Source organism: Scyliorhinus torazame, chromosome 11 (assembly GCF_047496885.1).
Source record: "Scyliorhinus torazame isolate Kashiwa2021f chromosome 11, sScyTor2.1, whole genome shotgun sequence".
NCBI classification, from domain to species: domain Eukaryota; kingdom Metazoa; phylum Chordata; class Chondrichthyes; order Carcharhiniformes; family Scyliorhinidae; genus Scyliorhinus; species Scyliorhinus torazame.
In genome coordinates this window covers 70,380,185-70,398,744 of record NC_092717.1, presented here as the reverse complement: position 1 = coordinate 70,398,744, position 18,560 = coordinate 70,380,185, and the positions used below count along the sequence as shown (strand labels likewise).

At 48.7% G+C, this 18,560-nt stretch overlaps 1 protein-coding gene across 1 annotated transcript in view; it reads right to left on the bottom strand.

The window, feature by feature from the left end:
• The window catches only part of dscc1 (DNA replication and sister chromatid cohesion 1), a 65,885-nt gene that overhangs the window by 9,729 nt on the left and 37,596 nt on the right, over positions 1-18,560 (bottom strand). The window contains exons 6-8 of the mRNA XM_072467395.1: positions 18,423-18,475; positions 16,365-16,522; positions 6,201-6,349 (exon numbers count right to left, since the gene is read on the bottom strand). Coding sequence (XP_072323496.1) covers positions 6,201-6,349; positions 16,365-16,522; positions 18,423-18,475 — 360 coding nt within the window. The remainder of the gene's footprint in view (positions 1-6,200; positions 6,350-16,364; positions 16,523-18,422; positions 18,476-18,560) is intronic.

Below are 18,560 nucleotides of genomic sequence, written 5' to 3'. Positions count from 1 at the left end.
AACATATGGGTATGATTCGCTGGGCTTCTCAAGCACCTCGCACACCTATCCTCCACCCCCAAAAATTTACTGAGCCGTGCTCCAGTCATATGTGCCCTGTGTAATACCTTAAACTGAATCAGGCTTAGCCTGGCACACGAGGACGATGAGTTTACCCTGCTTAGAGCATCTGCCCACAGCCCCTCCTCGATCTCCTCCCCCAGCTCTTCTTCCCATTTCCCTTTTAGTTCATCTACCATAGTCTCCCCTTCGTCCCTCATTTACCTATATATATCTGACACCTTACCATCCCCCACCCATGTCTTTGAGATCACTCTGTCCTGCACCTCTTGTGTCGGGAGCTGCGGGAATTCCCTCACCTGTTGCCTCGCAAAAGCCCTCAGTTGCATATACCTGAATGCATTCCCTTGGGGCAACCCATATTTCTCGGTCAGCGCTCCCAGACTCGCGAACTTCCCATCCACAAACAGATCTTTCAGTTGCGTTATTCCTGCTCTTTGCCACATTCCATATCCCCCATCCATTCCCCCCGGGGCAAACCTATGGTTGTTTCTTATCGGGGACCCCCCCAAGGCTCCAGTCTTTCCCCTATGCCGTCTCCACTGTCCCCAAATCTTCAGTGTAGCCACCACCACCGGGCTTGTGGTGCAGTTCCTCGGTGAGAACGGCAATGGGGCTGTCACCATAGCCTGTAGGCTAGTCCCCCTACAGGACGCCCTCTCTAATCTCTTCCACGCCGCTCCCTCCTCCTCTCCCACCCACTTACTCACCATTGAAATATTAGCGGCCCAATAATACTCACTTAGGCTCGGTAGTGCCAGCCCCCCCCTACCCCTGCTACGCTGTAAGAATCCCTTCCTCACTCTCGGGGTCTTCCCGGCCCACACAAAACCCATGATGCTCTTTTAAATCCTTTTAAAAAAAGCCTTCGTGATCACCACCGGGAGGCACTGAAACACAAAGAGGAATCTCGGGAGGACCACCATCTTAACCGCCTGCACCCTCCCTGCCATTGACAGGGATGCCATATCCCATCTCTTGAAACCCTCCTCCATCTGTTCCACCAACCGCGTTAAATTTAACCTATGCAATGTGCCCCAATTCTTAGCTATCTGGATCCCCAGGTAACGAAAGTCCCTTGTTACCTTCCTCAACGGTAGGTCCTCTATTTCTCTACTCTGCTCCCCTGAATGCACCACAAACAACTCACTTTTCCCCATGTTCAATTTATACCCTGAAAAATCCCCAAACTCCCCAAGTATCCGCATTATTTCTGGCATCCCCTCCGCCGGGTCCGCCACGTATAGTAGCAAATCGTCCGCATACAAAGATACCCGGTGTTCTTCTCCTCCCCTAAGTACTCCCCTCCACTTCTTGGAACCCCTCAACGCTATCGCCAGGGGCTCAATCGCCAGTGCAAACAATAATGGGGACAGAGGGCATCCCTGCCTTGTCCCTCTATGGAGCCGAAAATATGCAGATCCCCGTCCATTCGTGACCACGCTCGCCACTGGGGCCCTATACAACAGCTGCACCAATCTAACATACCCCTCTCCAAAACCAAATCTCCTCAACACCTCCCACAAATAATCCCACTCCACTCTATCAAATGCTTTCTCGGCATCCATCGCCACTACTATCTCCGTTTCTCCCTCTGGTGGGGCCATCATCATTACCCCTAACAACCTCCGTATATTCGTGTTCAGCTGTCTCCCCTTCACAAACCCAGTTTGGTCCTCGTGGACCACCCCCGGGACACATTCCTCTATTCTCATTGCCATTACCTTGGCCAGGACCTTGGCATCTACATTTAGGAGGGAAATAGGTCTAGAGGACCCGCATTGTAGCGGGTCCTTTTCCTTCTTTAAGAGAAGCGATATCGTTGCTTCAGACATAGTCGGGGGCAGTTGTCCCCTTTCCTTTGCCTCATTAAAGGTCCTCGTCAGTACCGGGGCGAGCAAGTCCACATATTTTCTATAGAATTCGACTGGGAATCCATCCGGTCCCGGGGCCTCTCCCGCCTGCATGCTCTTAATTCCTTTCACCACTTCTTCTACCTCGATCTGTGCTCCCAGTCCCACCCTTTCCTGCTCTTCCACCTTGGGAAATTCCAGCCGATCCAAGAAGCCCATCATTCTCTCCCTCCCATCCGGGGGTTGAGCTTCATATAATTTTTTATAAAATGTCTTGAACACTCCATTCACTCTCTCCGCTCCCCGCTCCATCTCTCCTTCCTCATCCCTCACTCCCCCTATTTCCCTCGCTGCTCCCCTTTTCCTCAATTGGTGTGCCAGCAACCTGCTCGCCTTCTCCCCATATTCGTACTGTACACCCTGTGCCTTCCTCCATTGTGCCTCTGCAGTGCCTGTAGTCAGCAAGTCAAATTCTACATGTAGCCTTTGCCTTTCCCTGTACAGTCCCTCCTCCGGTACTTCCGCATATTGTCTGTCCACCCTCAAAAGTTCTTGCAGCAACCGCTCCCGTTCCTTACTCTCCTGCTTCCCTTTATGTGCCCTTATTGATATCAGCTCCCCTCTAACCACCGCCTTCAACGCCTCCCAGACCACTCCCACCTGGACCTCCCCATTATCATTGAGTTCCAAGTACTTTTCAATGCACCCCCTCACCCTTAGACACACACCCTCATCTGCCATTAGTCCCATGTCCATTCTCCAGGGTGGGCGCCCTCCTGTTTCCTCCCCTATCTCCAAGTCCACCCAGAGTGGAGCGTGATCCGAAATGGCTATAGCCGTATACTCCGTTCCCCTCAGCTTCGGGATCAATGCCCTACCCAGCACAAAAAAGTCTATTCGCGAGTAGACTTTATGGACATAGGAGAAAAACGAGAACTCCTTACTCCTAGGTCTGCTAAATCTCCACGGGTCTACACCTCCCATCTGCTCCATAAAATCTTTAAGTACCTTGGCTGCTGCCGGCCTCCTTCCAGTCCTGGACTTCGACCTATCCAGCCCTGGTTCCAACACCGTATTAAAATCTCCCCCCATTATCAACTTTCCCATCTCTAGGTCCGGAATGCGTCCTAGCATCCGCCTCATAAAATTGGCATCATCCCAGTTCGGGGCATATACGTTTACCAAAACCACCGTCTCCCCCTGTAGTTTGCCACTCACCATCACGTATCTGCCCCCGTTATCCGCCACTATAGTCTTTGCCTCGAACATTACCCGCTTCCCCACTAATATAGCCACCCCCATGTTTTTCGCATCTAGCCCCGAATGGAACACCTGCCCCACCCATCCTTTGCGTAGCCTAACCTGGTCTATCAGTTTCAGGTGAGTTTCCTGTAACATAACCACATCTGCTTTAAGTTTCTTAAGGTGTGCGGGTACCCGTGCCCTCTTTATCGGCCCGTTCAGCCCTCTCACGTTCCACGTGATCAGCCGAGTTGGGGGGCTTCCTACCCCCCCCCCTTGTCGATTAGCCATCACCTTTTTCCAGCTCCTCACCCGGTTCCCACGCAGCTGTATCTCCCCCAGGCGGTGCCCCCCCCGCCCATCCTCTCCCATACCGGCTCCCCCCCTCTCCCCAGCAGCAGCAACCCAGTAATTCCCCCCTCCCACCCCCCCCGCTAGATCCCCCGCTAGCGTAATTACTCCCCCCATGTTGCTCCCAGAAGTCAGCAAACTCTGGCTGACCTCGGCTTCCCCCCCGTGACCTCGGCTCGCACCGTGCGACGCCCCCTCCTTCCTGCTTCTCTATTCCCGCCATGATTATCATAGCGCGGGAACCAAGCCCGCGCTTCTCCCTTGGCCCCGCCCCCAATGGCCAACGCCCCATCTCCTCCACCTCCCCCCATCACCACCTGTGGGAGAGAAAAGTTACCACATCGCAGGATTAGTACATAAAACCCCTCTTTGCCCCCCACATTCGCCCCACCACTTTGTTCGAACGTTCTTTTTAATAACCCGCTCATTCCAGTTTTTCTTCCACAATAAAAGTCCACGCTTCATCCGCCGTCTCAAAGTAGTGGTGCCTCCCTCGATATGTGACCCACAGTCTTGCCGGTTGCAGCATTCCAAATTTTATCTTCTTTTTATGAAGCACCGCCTTGGCCCGATTAAAGCTTGCCCTCCTTCTCGCCACCTCCGCACTCCAGTCTTGATAAACGCGGATCACCGCGTTCTCCCATTTACTGCTCCGAGTTTTCTTCGCCCATCTAAGGACCATTTCTCTATCCTTAAAACGGAGGAATCTCACCACTATGGCTCTGGGAATTTCTCCTGCTCTCGGTCCTCGCGCCATCACTCGGTATGCTCCCTCCACCTCCAACGGACCCGCCGGGGCCTCCGCTCCCATTAATGAGTGCAGCATCGTGCTCACATATGCCCCGACGTCCGCTCCCTCCACACCTTCAGGAAGACCAAGAATCCTCAGGTTGTTCCTCCTTGCGTTGTTTTCCAGTGCCTCCAACCTTTCCACACATCGTTTCTGATGTGCCTCCTGCGTCTCCGTCTTCACCACCAGGCCCTGTATATCGTCCTCATTCTCGGCTGCCTTTGCCTTCACGACCCGAAGCTCCCGCTCCTGGGTCTTTTGTTCCTCCTTTAGCCCTTCGATCGCCTGTAGTATCGGGGCCAACAGCTCTTTCTTCATTTCCTTTTTGATCTCTTCCACACAGCATTTCAAGAACTCTTGTTGTTCAGGGCCCCATGTTAAACTGCCACCTTCCGACGCCATCTTGGTTTTTGCTTGCCTTCCTTGCCGCTGTTCTAAAGGATCCACTGCAATCTGGCCACTCTCTCCTCCTTTTTCCATTCGTATCCAGGGGGGATTCCCTTCTGGTTTACCGCACAGTGTTTTTAGCCGTCAAAATTGCCGTTGGGGCTCCTATCAAGAGCCCAAAAGTCCGTTTCACAGGGAGCTGCCGAAACGTGCGACTCAGCTGGTCATCGCCGCACCCGGAAGTCCATAATAGTCTTCCTTTGTGCTCGGAATGACTCCAGGTATGAGAAAGATTTTCCCCTATCCCATGACTTAAATTTTTCTTGGACTCCTTGGTGCCATATTAAGTCAAATGCAGCTTTGATGTCAATCTGACATCACTGCTGGAATTCAGCTATTTTGTCCGTGCCGAGGCCAAGTTTGTAATGAGGTCTGGAGCCTAGTGGTCCTGGAAGAACTAAAACTGAGCATTGGTCAGTAGGTTATTGATGAGTAAGTCTCACTTGGCAGCACTGTCGACAATACCTTTGCTGATTATTGAGTGCAGGCTAAAGGAGCCATAATTACCAGATTGGATTTGTGCTGCTTTTCCAGAACAATACACAGCTGGGCAATTTTCCACTTTGTCAGTTACATGTCAGTGTTGTACTGCATGTTTCACAGTAACTTCATTGCAGTGTTAATGTAAGCCTACTTGTGACAGTAAAGATTATTATTATTATAGAGGTACAACTCATTCTGGAGCACAAGTCTTCAGCACCATGGCAGGATGTTATTAGGATCCATATCCTTTGCTGCAGCTAGTGTAGTCAGCAGTTTCTTGATATCCTGCAGACTGAATCAATTTAATTGTTCATCACCATTTATGGCTGGCTGTAGCAGGACTGCGGAGCTTTGACCTGATCCGCTGGTTTTGGAATTGTTTAGCTGTCAGGAGGAACCAATTTCACAGTTTGGCACGCATGCTTTACCAGGTTGGCACCTCACGTGCAGGTAGGATTGGTGCTGCTCCTGGTCTGAAATCCTAGCGAGCAGGGTGAGAGAGTCTGAAGTCACTGCTGGGATGGAGAGATAAAATGAGAAGGCAGTCTTGGACGGAAGTGTTGGGAAACAAACAACAGATGGGCCAAGTTCCTGTTCCATTGCACCCAACATCAGACGGTTGAAGCAAAGGATTTTATTCACTTTTTTCATTTTAAAACACTTTCAAGAGCCAGATTGCAAAAGTGACTTGAAATTGGCAGGCTGAGATTTCCAAGGAAATACCTGCAACCCCAGAAACAAGCAGTGAAAATGAGGAAAGATGTGGATCGATTCCAATTACAGGAAGAGAAGAAATCCGAAATTCCTGTATGTACTGGCTCATGGAAGTCACCATTCATCATATCTGTTGCAGCGATTGTGACAATAAGGTTTATTGAGTCGGAAGTACTTTAACCTCATTTTATGTTTTGAATATGCAGAATTGAGGAAATCACAGCAAACAGCAACAGACAACACAAACTAAAAGGACCCACCGGATATATGGAGCAATATCTTCCTCAGTCCACTTCGCTCTGATGTGAAAGAGGCTGTTGAAACGTTCCTGTGTGCTCTCGGACAAATCCTCGACATTTAGTTGAAATATCACTTGTGGTCTTGAATTTCTATCCACGAGAGCTACACCCTGTATAGTAGAAAAATATAGAAAAACATCTTAAAACAAAAAAAAAAAAAAGGAAATTAAAAGATCAAGTTTCATTATCCAACGAATGGTAAACGTGCAGTGACAGGACACTTATAACTTCAGCTTGGGCTTCCAGTTTGGAATGAAACCAGATTTAGACTGAAAATCCACACTGGGTCATAGAAGTGGGATGAAATACGCCAAGGTTCCCACTCCTGATCACTACCTTTCTGGAAGTGGATGACCTCAATTGCAATACGACCCCAGCTTGAATATCCTAATGTTCACGTCTAGGATATGAAGAATGATAAGTGAATTTCTACAGAGTTTATTGTCCCACAGCACTGCATTTCAGAATGGAGTTAATGACTTCAGTAGAAGAGGAGGGGGAGAAAACGAACATGAAAAAGGGGTTAAAAAAAACAAACCTCTGCTTTTATTAGTTTGTTCTTTTTTTTTTGGCTCACAAGTTGTTTCATGAGTGCCCAAGCTCCTGACTTTTGCCAACATTTTGCTGTGCATTGAACTTTTTATACGCTGTTGTGAAATAAGCAGAGCTTCAAGTCTCAATATAATGCATGGCCTGCTGTCCATAGAATCTACAATGCAGGAGGCCATTTCGCCCATTGAGTCTGCACTGATCCTCTGAAAGAGCACTCTACCTCATCTCCCACCCTATCCACATAACCCCTGCATTTATCTGCACATCCTTTCTTTTTTTTTAAATTAAATATTTTATTGAAAATTTTTGGTCAACCAACACAGTACATTGTGCATCCTTTACACAATATTATAACAACACAAATAACAATGACCTATTTTATAAACAAAAAATGAATAAATAATAAATAACAAAAATGAAAACTAGCCCTAATTGGCAACTGCCTTGTCACAAGTAACACTCTCAAAAAATATAATTTAACAGTCCAATATATAATTATCTGTAGCAATGACCTATACATACTATACAGTATATATTAACAACCCTGAGAGTCCTTCTGGTTCCCCCCCCCCCCCCCCCCCGCCTCCCCCCCCCGATCCTGGGCTGCTGCTGCTGCCTTCTTTTTCCCATTCCGTCTATCTTTCTGCGAGGTATTCGACGAACGGTTGCCACCGCCTGGTGAACCCTTGAGCCGACCCCCTTAGGACGAACTTAATCCGCTCTAGCTTTATAAACCCCGACATGTCATTTGTCCAGGTCTCCACCCCCGGGGGCTAGGCCTCTTTCCACATTAGCAATATCCTGCGCCGGGCTACTAGGGACGCAAAGGCCAAAACATCGGCCTCTCTCGCCTCCTGCACTCCCAGCTCTTGTGCAACCCCAAATATAGCCAACCCCCAGCTTGGTTCGACCCGGACTCCTACTACTTTTGAAAGCACCTTTGTCACCCCCATCCAAAACCCCTGTAGTGCCGGGCATGACCAAAACATATGGGTATGATTCGCTGGGCTTCTCGAGCACCTCGCACACCTATCCTCCACCCCAAAAAATTTACTGAGCCGTGCTCCAGTCATATGTGCCCTGTGTAATACCTTAAACTGAATCAGGCTTAGCCTGGCACACGAGGACGACGGGTTTACCCTGCTTAGGGCATCTGCCCACAGCCCCTCCTCGATCTCCTCCCCCAGCTCTTCTTCCCATTTCCCTTTTAGTTCATCCACCATAGTCTCCCCTTCGTCCCTCATTTCCCTATATATATCTGACACCTTACCATCCCCCACCCATGTCTTTGAGATCACTCTGTCCTGCACCTCTTGTGTCGGGAGCTGCGGGAATTCCCTCACCTGTTGCCTCGCAAAAGCCCTCAGTTGCATATACCTGAATGCATTCCCTTGGGGCAACCCATATTTCTTGGTCAGCGCTCCCAGACTCGCGAACTTCCCATCCACAAACAGATCTTTCAGTTGCGTTATTCCTGCTCTTTGCCACATTCCATATCCCCCATCCATTCCCCCCCGGGGCAAACCTATGATTGTTTCTTATCGGGGACCCCCCCCAAGGCTCCAGTCTTTCCCCTATGCCGTCTCCACTGTCCCCAAATCTTCAGTGTAGCCACCACCACCGGGCTTGTGGTGTAGTTCATCGGTGAGAACGGCAATGGGGCTGTCACCATAGCCTGTAGGCTAGTCCCCCTACAGGACGCCCTCTCTAATCTCTTCCACGCCGCTCCCTCCTCCTCTCCCATCCACTTACTCACCATTGAAATATTAGCGGCCCAATAATACTCACTTAGGCTCGGTAGTGCCAGCCCCCCCCCCTATCCCTGCTACGCTGTAAGAATCCTTTCCTCACTCTCGGGGTCTTCCCGGCCCACACAAAACCCATGATGCTCTTTTCAATCCTTTTTTAAAAAGCCTTCGTGATCACCACCGGGAGGCACTGAAACACAAAGAGGAATCTCGGGAGGACCACCATCTTAACCGCCTGCACCCTCCCTGCCAGTGACAGGGATACCATATCCCATCTCTTGAAATCCTCCTCCATCTGTTCCACCAACCGCGTTAAATTTAACCTATGCAATGTGCCCCAATTCTTAGCTATCTGGATCCCCAGGTAACGGAAGTCCCTTGTTACCTTCCTCAACGGTAGGTCCTCTATTTCTCTACTCTGCTCCCCTGGATGCACCACAAACAGCTCACTCTTCCCCATGTTCAATTTATACCCTGAAAAATCCCCAAACTCCCCAAGTATCCGCATTATTTCTGGCATCCCCTCCGCCGGGTCCGCCACGTATAGTAGCAAATCGTCCGCATATAAAGATACCCGGTGTTCTTCTCCTCCCCTAAGTACTCCCCTCCATCTCTTGGAACCTCTCAGCGCTATCGCCAGGGGCTCAATCGCCAGTGCAAACAGTAATGGGGACAGAGGACATCCCTGCCTTGTCCCTCTATGGAGCCGAAAATATGCCGATCCCCGTCCATTCGTGGCCACACTCGCCACTGGGGCCCTATACAACAGCTGCACCCATCTAACATACCCCTCTCCAAACCCAAATCTCCTCAACACCTCCCACAGATAATACCATTCCACTCTATCAAATGCTTTCTCGGCATCCATCGCCACTACTATCTCCGTTTCACCCTCTGGTGGGGCCATCATCATTACCCCTAACAGCCTCCGTATATTCGTGTTCAGCTGTCTCCCCTTCACAAACCCAGTTTGGTCCTCATGAACCACCCCCGGGACACATTCCTCTATTCTCATTGCCATTACCTTGGCCAGGACCTTGGCATCCACATTGAGGAGGGAAATTGGTCTGTAGGACCCGCATTGTAGCGGATCCTTTTCCTTCTTTAAGAGAAGCGATATCGTTGCTTCTGACATAGTCGGGGGCAGTTGTCCCCTTTCCTTTGCCTCGTTAAAGGTCCTAGTCAGTAGAGGGGCGAGCAAGTCCAAATATTTTCTGTAAAATTCAACTGGGAATCCGTCCGGTCCCGGGGCCTTTCCCGTCTGCATGTTCCTAATTCCTTTCACCACTTCTTCTACCGTGATCTGTGCTCCCAGTCCCACCCTTTCCTGCTCTTCCACCTTGGGAATTTCCAGCCGATCCAAAAAATCCATCATTCTCTCCCTCCCATCCGGGGGTTGAGCTTCATACAATTTTTTATAAAATGTCTTGAACACTTTGTTCACTCTCTCCGCTCCCCGCTCCGTCTCTCCTTCCTCGTCCCTCACCCCCCCTATTTCCCTCGCTGCTCCCCTTTTCCTCAATTGGTGTGCCAGCAATCTGCTCGCCTTCTCTCCATATTCATACTGTACACCCTGCGCCTTCCTCCATTGTGCCTCTGCAGTGCCTGTAGTCAGCAAGTCAAATTCCACATGCAGCCTTTGCCTTTCCCTGTACAGTCCCTCCTCCGGTGCTTCCGCATATTGTCTATCCACCCTCAAAAGTTCTTGCAGCAACCGCTCCCGTTCCTTACTCTCCTGCTTCCCTTTATGTGTCCTTATTGATATCAGCTCCCCCCTAACCACCGCCTTCAACGCCTCCCAGACCACTCCCACCTGAACCTCCCCATTGTCATTGAGTTCCAAGTACTTTTCAATGCATCCCCTCACCCTTAGGCACACCCCCTCATCCGCCATTAGTCCCATGTCCATTCTCCAGGGTGGGCGCCCTCTTGTTTCCTCCCCTATCTCCAAGTCTACCCAGTGTGGGGCATGATCCGAAATGGCTATAGCCGTATATTCCGTTCCCCTCACCCTCGGGATCAATGCCCTACCCAACACAAAAAAGTCTATGCGTGAATAGACTTTATGGACATAGGAGAAAAACGAGAACTCCTTCCTCCTAGGTCTACTGAATCTCCACGGGTCCTCCCCTCCCATCTGCTCCATAAAATCCTTAAGCACCTTGGCTGCTGCCGGCCTCCTACCAGTCCTGGACTTCGACCTATCCAGCATTGGTTCCAACACCGTGTTAAAGTCTCCCCCCATTATCAGCTTTCCGGTCTCTAGGTCTGGGACGCGTCCTAGCATTCGCCTCATAAAGTTGGCATCGTCCCAGTTCGGGGCATACACGTTTACCAAAACCACCATCTCTCCCTGTAATTTGCCACTCACCATCACGTATCTGCCCCCGTTATCCGCCACTATAGTCTTCGCCTCGAACATTACCCGCTTCCCCACTAATATAGCCACCCCCCTGTTTTTCGCATCCAGCCCCGAATGGAACACCTGCCCCACCCATCCTTTGCGCAACCTAACCTGGTCTATCAGTTTCAGGTGAGTTTCCTGTAGCATAACCACATCTGCTTTAAGTTTCTTAAGGTGTGCGAGTACTCGTGCCCTCTTTATCGGCCCATTAAGCCCCCTCACATTCCACGTGATCAGCCGAGTTGGGGGGCTTCCCACCCCCCCCCCCCCCCTTGCCGGTTAGCCATCATCTTTTTCCAGCTTCTCACCCAGTTCCCACGCAGCTGTATCTCTCCCAGGCGGTGCCCCCCCCGCCCATCCTTTCCCGTACCCACTCCCCCCTTTCCCCAGCAGCAGCAACCCAGTAATTCCCCCCTCCCCCCCCCCTGCTAGACCCCCCGCTAGCGTAATTACTCCCCCCATGTTGCTCCCAGAAGTCAGCAAACTCTGGCTGACCTCGGCTTCCCCCCGTGATCACGGCTCGCACCGTGCGACGCCCCCTCCTTCCTGCTTCTCTATTCCCGCCATAATTATCATAGCGCGGGAACCAAGCCCGCGCCTCTCCCTCGGCCCCGCCTCCCATGGCCAACGCCCCATCTCCTCTCCCTCCCCACCTCCCCCCATCACCACCTGTGGGAGAAAGAAAAGTTACCATACCGCAGGATTAAAACATAAAACCCCTCTTCGCCCCCCCCCATTCGCCCCACCACTTTGTCCAAACGTTCATTTTCATAATCCAATCATTCAATTTTTCTTCTACAATAAAGGTCCACGCTTCATCCGCCGTTTCAAAGTAGTGGTGCCTCCCTTGATATGTGACCCACAGTCTTGCCGGTTGCAGCATTCCAAATTTTATCTTCTTTTTGTGAAGTACCGCTTTGGCCCGATTAAAGCTCGCCCTCCTTCTCGCCACCTCCGCACTCCAATCTTGATAAACGCGGATCACCGCGTTCTCCCATTTACTACACCGAGTTTTCTTCGCCCATCTAAGGACCATTTCTCTATCCTTAAAACGGAGGAATCTCACCACTATGGCTCTGGGAGTTTCTCCTGCTCTCGATCCTCGCACCATAACTCGGTATGCTCCCTCCACCTCCAACGGACCCGTCGGGGCCTCCGCTCCCATTAACGAGTGCAGCATCGTGCTCACATATGCCCCGACGTCCGCCCCCTCCACACCTTCAGGAAGGCCAAGAATCCTCAAGTTGTTCCTCCTTGCGTTGTTTTCCAGTGCCTCCAACCTCTCCACAGATCGTTTCTGGTGTGTCTCCTTATCTCCGACTTCACCACCAGGCCCTGTATATCGTTCTCATTCTCTGCTGCTTTCGCCTTCACGACCCGAAGCTCCTGCTCCTGGGTCTTTTGTTCCTCTTTCAGCCCTTCAATCGCCTGTAATATCGGGGCCAACAACTCTTTCTTCATTTCCTTTTTTATCTCCTCCACGCAGCGTTTCAAGAACTCTTGTTGTTCAGGGCCCCATATGAAACTGCCACCTTCCGACGCCATCTTGGTTTCTGCTTGCCTTCCTTGCCGTTGTTCCAAAGGATCCGCTGCAATCCGGCCACTTTCCTCTCCTTTTTCCATCCGTGTCCAGGGGGAACACCCTTCTGGTTTACCGCACGGTGTTTTTAGCCGTTAAAATTGCCGTTGGGGCTCCTATCAAGAGCCCAAAAGTCCGTTCCACCGGGAGCTGCCGAAATGTGCGACTCAGCTGGTCATCGCCGCACCCGGAAGTCCCTGCGTCTCCGTCTTAACCACCAGGCCCTGTATGTCGTCCTCATTCCCGGCTGCCTTTGCCTTCATGACCCGAAGCTCCCGCTCCTGGGTCTTTTGTTCCTCCTTTAGCCCTTCGATCGCCTGTAGTATCGGGGCCAACAGCTATTTCTTCATTTCCTTTTTGATCTCTTCCACACAGCATTTCAAGAACTCTTGTTGTTCAGGGCCCCATGTTAAACTGCCACCTTCCAACGCCATCTTGGTTTTTGCTTGCCTTCCTTGCCGCTGTTCTAAAGGATCCACTGCAATCTGGCCACTTTCTCCCCCTTTTTTGTCCATCCGTATCCAGGGGGGATTCCCTTCTGGTTTACCGCACAGTGTTTTTAGCCGTCAAAATTGCCGTTGGGGCTCCTATCAAGAGCCCAAAAGTCCGTTTCACCGGGAGCTGCCGAAACGTGCGACTCAGCTGGTCATCGCCGCACCCGGAAGTCCCCTGCACATCCTTTCTATTTACCAGTCACAAATACATGAATTAGAAAAATTCCTAGCTTTAGGGAGTACATGTAGCTATTGCCAACCAAGAGATTTTATTGAGAGGATTCAATCTAGAACATACTGCAAAGCAGTATGCAGGTTTTGCTGTTGCCATGGTAATTTCTAAGATATCTGGGTGACAAACTGGTGAATAACTTGCTAATAGTTCAAACAATAAACACATTCTCGCTTTGTGTAATTCCTTTTTACTCTGACTGGAAGCTACACATATCCATGGCTCCATTCTTTAAGCAAATGCCTTGGGACACAGAAGGGATTATTTAACAGTTCACTGACTGATGAATGTGTCATAAACAAACCTGCCCTGTATGAGGTGACAGCTTGCAAATGCTGAGGGAAAGGAAGAGCTGGGTTAAAGAAGGTTGGGGTGGTGCACGAGGCAAGTTATAACTGAATCAATATATCTTTCAAAAGTGACACTTAAAAGGTTAATGCCAAAATATCAAGGAACATCAAGAGATAATAGTATCTGTTATTTTCAGAATCACCATAGGCAGCGGTTTGAATTTTTAAAAATACACAATTTTATTCAGGGTGGATCTTTAGTGTTTTTAAGTCACTGTGGTGCAGTTCAGTACAAACTCCAAAGATTTACTGGCTGATGTACCGCACAGCATGATGAGAGATGAATTATGTAATTACCAGGCCCGATGCAACTGGCGTTGACAGAAAAGATGAGTAAATTCTCATCAATTTCTGGAAATATTCCCTGTACCAACCACACTTTGTAGCCGTGTCTTGATTAGTGTAGAAACTCAGAGAAACATAGGTCTAGGAAGAAGATGGAAAAGCGGATGGTGCAGTCAAAGAAAGGCTGGCTTCTGAGAGGAGGAACAGGGCACAGATGACTGAAACTAGACATATGCAGTGCTGTGGTGGCTTGTATTAGCTATGGAGGAAGGTGGGAATCAAAAAGACCGCAGAAGACAATAATAGCAGCTTAGGTTAGGGTTAAAGTATAGGGTAGAGGAGTGGTGCAGACATGTTGCCAAAACGTTGGTGATGTTTTTTGTCTTTCTGGGATTTGATTGTGATTTTTGTTAACTAAATCCATTCCCTTCTGGCCGAGGAAACACAGAATATTCAGGGTGATTCATAGATTCACAGTTGGCCATTTCGCCCATCGAATCTGCACCAGCCCTTAGAACAAAGAAAATTACAGCACAGGAACAGGCTCTTTGGCCCTATAAGCCTGTGCCGACCATACTACCTGTTTGAACTAAAACACCTACTCTTCTGGGGACCATATCCCTCTATTCCCATCCTATTCATGTATTTGTCAAGAAGTCCCTTAAAAGTCACCATCGTCCCTGCTTCCACCACCTCCCCCGGCAGCGAGTTCCAAGCTCCCACCACCCTCTGTGTTTAAAATAAAGTCTCATTTAAACCTTGCCCCTGACATCTTAAACCTATGCCCCTAGTAATTGACTTTTCCACCCGAGGAAAAAGCCTCTGACTATCCCCTCTATCCATGCCCCTCATAATCTTGTAAACTTCTATCAGGTTCCCCCTCAAACTCCATTGTTCCAGTGAGAACAAACCAAGTTTCTCCAACCTCTCCTCATAGCTAATGCCCTCCGTACCAGGCAACATGCTGGTAAATCTCTTCTGCATCCTCTCCAAAGCCTCCACATCGTTCTGGTAGTGTGGCGACCAGAATTGAACACTATACTCCAAGTGTGGTTGAACTAAGGTTCTAGAAAGTTGCAACATGACTTGCCAATTTTTAAACTCAACACCCCGACAAGCTTGCCGTATGCCTTCTGGACTACCTTCTCCACCTGCATTGCTATTTTCAGTGACCTGTGTACATGTACACCCAGATCCCTCTGCCCATCAATACTCTTAAGGGTTCTGCATTTACTGTATATTTCCCATCTGTATTAGATCTTCCAAAATGCATTTCCTCACATTTGTCCGGATTAAACTCCATCTGCCATCTCTCCACCCAAGTCTCCAACTGATCTAAATCCTGCTGTATCCCCTGACGGTCCTCGTCGCTCTCCGCAATTCCACCAACCTTTGTGTCGTCCACAAACTTACTAATCAAACCAGTTACATTTTCCTCCAAATCATTTATATATATTGCAAACAATAAAGATCCTGAGGTACGCCACTAATCACAGCCCTCCATTCAGAAACGCACCCTTCCACTGCTACCTTCTGTCTATGACTGAGCCAGTTCTGTATCCATCTTGCCAGCTCATCTCTGATCCCGTGCGATCAGTCTGCAATGAGGGACCTTGTCAAAGGCCTTACTGAAGTCCATGCAGACAACATCCACTGCCCTACCCTCATCAATCAGCTTTATCACTTCCTCGAATAACTCAATCACAAAACCATGTTGCCTTTTGCTAATACGTCCATTTATTTCCAAGTGGGAGTAATTCCTGTCTCGAAGAATCCTCTCCAATAATTTCCCTACCACTGACGCAAGGCTCACTGGCCTCTAATTAACTGGATAATCCTTGCTACCCTTCTTAAACAAAGGAACAACATTGGCTATTCTCTCATCCTCTGGGATCCCCTGATTCTCCTCGCATAATCACCGAATCGTACTTGCAATACCATTGGGGTAGATTGTTTTCTCATTCCTTACCGGGGTGTAGGCTGGAATTGAACCTGGGCCCCTCGAGCTGTGATTCAGCAGTGCTAACCACTGTGCCACCATGCCACCCATCCACAAGTTACAGACCAACATGAGGCTATTTAGAAAAGGCAGAGTTTTGTTTTAAAATATTAGCTGCTGTCTGATATTGATGAGCGCCTGGTGATCGGAGGAAGCACAGAGCAGGGATTTATCATAGCCTCAGAGAAAGGAATAACCACAGCCTCAGAGAAAGGAATAACCACAGATGAGGAATTCACTCCCTGATTCTCCTTGCATAATTACTGAATCGCACTCGCTACCATTGGAGTAGATCATTTTCTCATTCCCTACCAGGGTGTAGGTGAATACTATTAAGAGGTAGAGTGCCGAGGGAGAAAAATATCTTAAAAAGGATAATAAGAGAAGAGGTTGACTTGCCCAGTATTGGTACAGGGCAACGAAGATAAACTGCCAGAACATAAAGCATGAACTAGAATGCCAACTATTCAATGAAATAATACCTCAAGTTGATCCAGCCTTGTTGACATGCCCTCGGGTACACTCTGCTGCCACACCTCCTCAAACTCGGATAGATTGAATTTTACAGCATTCCTTAGCAGCATTAACGCATTGGATTTACAGACTTCATCCTCATTCAGCGCATAAAAAACTTTCCCTGCTGAAAACAGAGGACAGCACTTTGGCAAGTTACGAACATGTATTCCGAAAGAGTCCACAAACAGATACAGAACAGACAGGCTCACAATCCTGGCTATCCATAGGGGGCGGAATTCTCCACTTCCCGCCACCAGCAGTAAGAATTGCGATTGGGCAGAGAATAGTGCACAATGGAAAAATAGCGATTTGTTTTGTTCCCAGCGCCGATTCCAACACCACACAGTCCTCTGCTGGCGACATTATCGAAGTTTGTGGCCCGCACTGGTGGGATCATGCAAAACCATCATTTACATGGACTTAAATTTCATGAGCGGGTTGGGCACTTAATGCTCCACCCCTCTTAGGCAGAGGAAGGAGCTGCGCTCCGAAAGATTGTGATCTGAAACAAACCTGTTGGACTTTAACCTGGTGTTGGAAGACTTCTTACTGTACATATGTGCTGAACAGTGAAAGCAACATGCTATGGACAGAGATAACTGATCCCGTAGCCAATACATCAGATTAACGCTCCACAATTCTGTCATAGTCAGTTACGAATGGTGTTGAACATAGTTTGTTCCAAAGGAGGAAAGCCAGAGAAGGAAACAGGAGAAGACTTCCGCGTGGACAGTTGCGCAGTAGTATTTTTTTTTTTATAAATTGAAAGTACCCAATTCTTTTTTTTCTAATTAAGGGATCGATTTAGCGTGGTCAATCCACCTAACCTGCACATCTTTAGGGTGTGGGGGCGAAACCCACGCAGACACAGGGAGAATGTGCAAACTCCACATGGACAGTGACCCGGGGCCGTGATCGAACCTGGGTCCTCCTCGTCGCCGTGAAGCAGCAGTGCTAACCACTGTGTTGCCCTGTTGCATAGTAGTATTGATGGAGCCATGAACCTACTCTCAAAGAACGCAAATATAAATTTCAGTCCAAACATGCCAGCAACAGTGACATTAAAAGGTTTGGTAACGAGGCATACAATTCAGGGAAGTGCTATGTTTGATTCTTGGTCTTCTTGGGTTATCACATTTCAACCAGGACAGCAGAGGGCACTAAACTTGTCAGTTACAAGGGGTCACGATTTCAAGGTGAGAGGGGGAAAGTTTAAGGGAGATGTGCGTGGAAAGTTTTTTACGCAGAGGGTTGTGGGTGCCTGGAACGCTTTGCCAGCGGAGGTGGTAGAGGTGGGCACGATAGCATCATTCAAGATGCATCTAGATAGATATATGAACGGGCGGGGAACAGAGGGAGGTAGATCCTTGGAAAATAGGCAACAGGTAACTAGATAAAGGATCTGGATCGGCGCAGGCTGGGAGGGCCAACGGGCCTGTTCCTGTGCTGTAGGTTTAGTGGCGATAAGGGGCTGTTTAGCACAATGGGCTAAACAGCTGGCTTGTAATACAGAACAATGCCAGCAGCGCGGGTTCAATTCCCGTACCGGTCTCCCTGAACAGGCGCCGGAATGTGGCGACTAGGGGCTTTTCACAGTAACTTAATTAAAGCCTACTTGTGACTATAAGCAATTATTATTATTATTATTATTATTATTATTATTAATAAACATTTCCATCAGCAGTTTCAGGAAACTGACCATCCAAAACTTGAACTGACAGATGCGGCTGGTGGGTCACTGCAGAGTTATAGTCAAGCATCACATCCTCTATGGTTTAATAGGCTATTGGGCATACACAGTCTTGGCCCAAAGTAGCTGTCCAATGAATCATTGACTTTTAAGTCAATGTCATTTAGAAGAGGCAAGTTACCAGACAGAAATTTTTAAAAGATATTAATTCATCTTATGTAAGAGAAAAGGCTAAAATAATAAATTCTGGTTGATCTGACTTAACTTATACACAACAGTAAAGTTCAATTTTAATAGTCGAAATAGTGTTAAGTGAGTCCTGTATCTAGCTTACCTTCATTTGTGTATTGTTTGCCATAACAATTAAGACAATGTTCAATCATTTCCCTAAAGGGAAAAGGCACAAGTGCACAGTTTAATGTACTAAACAGATTGGCAATAAAACTGACATCAGCAACTGGAAAATAAATAA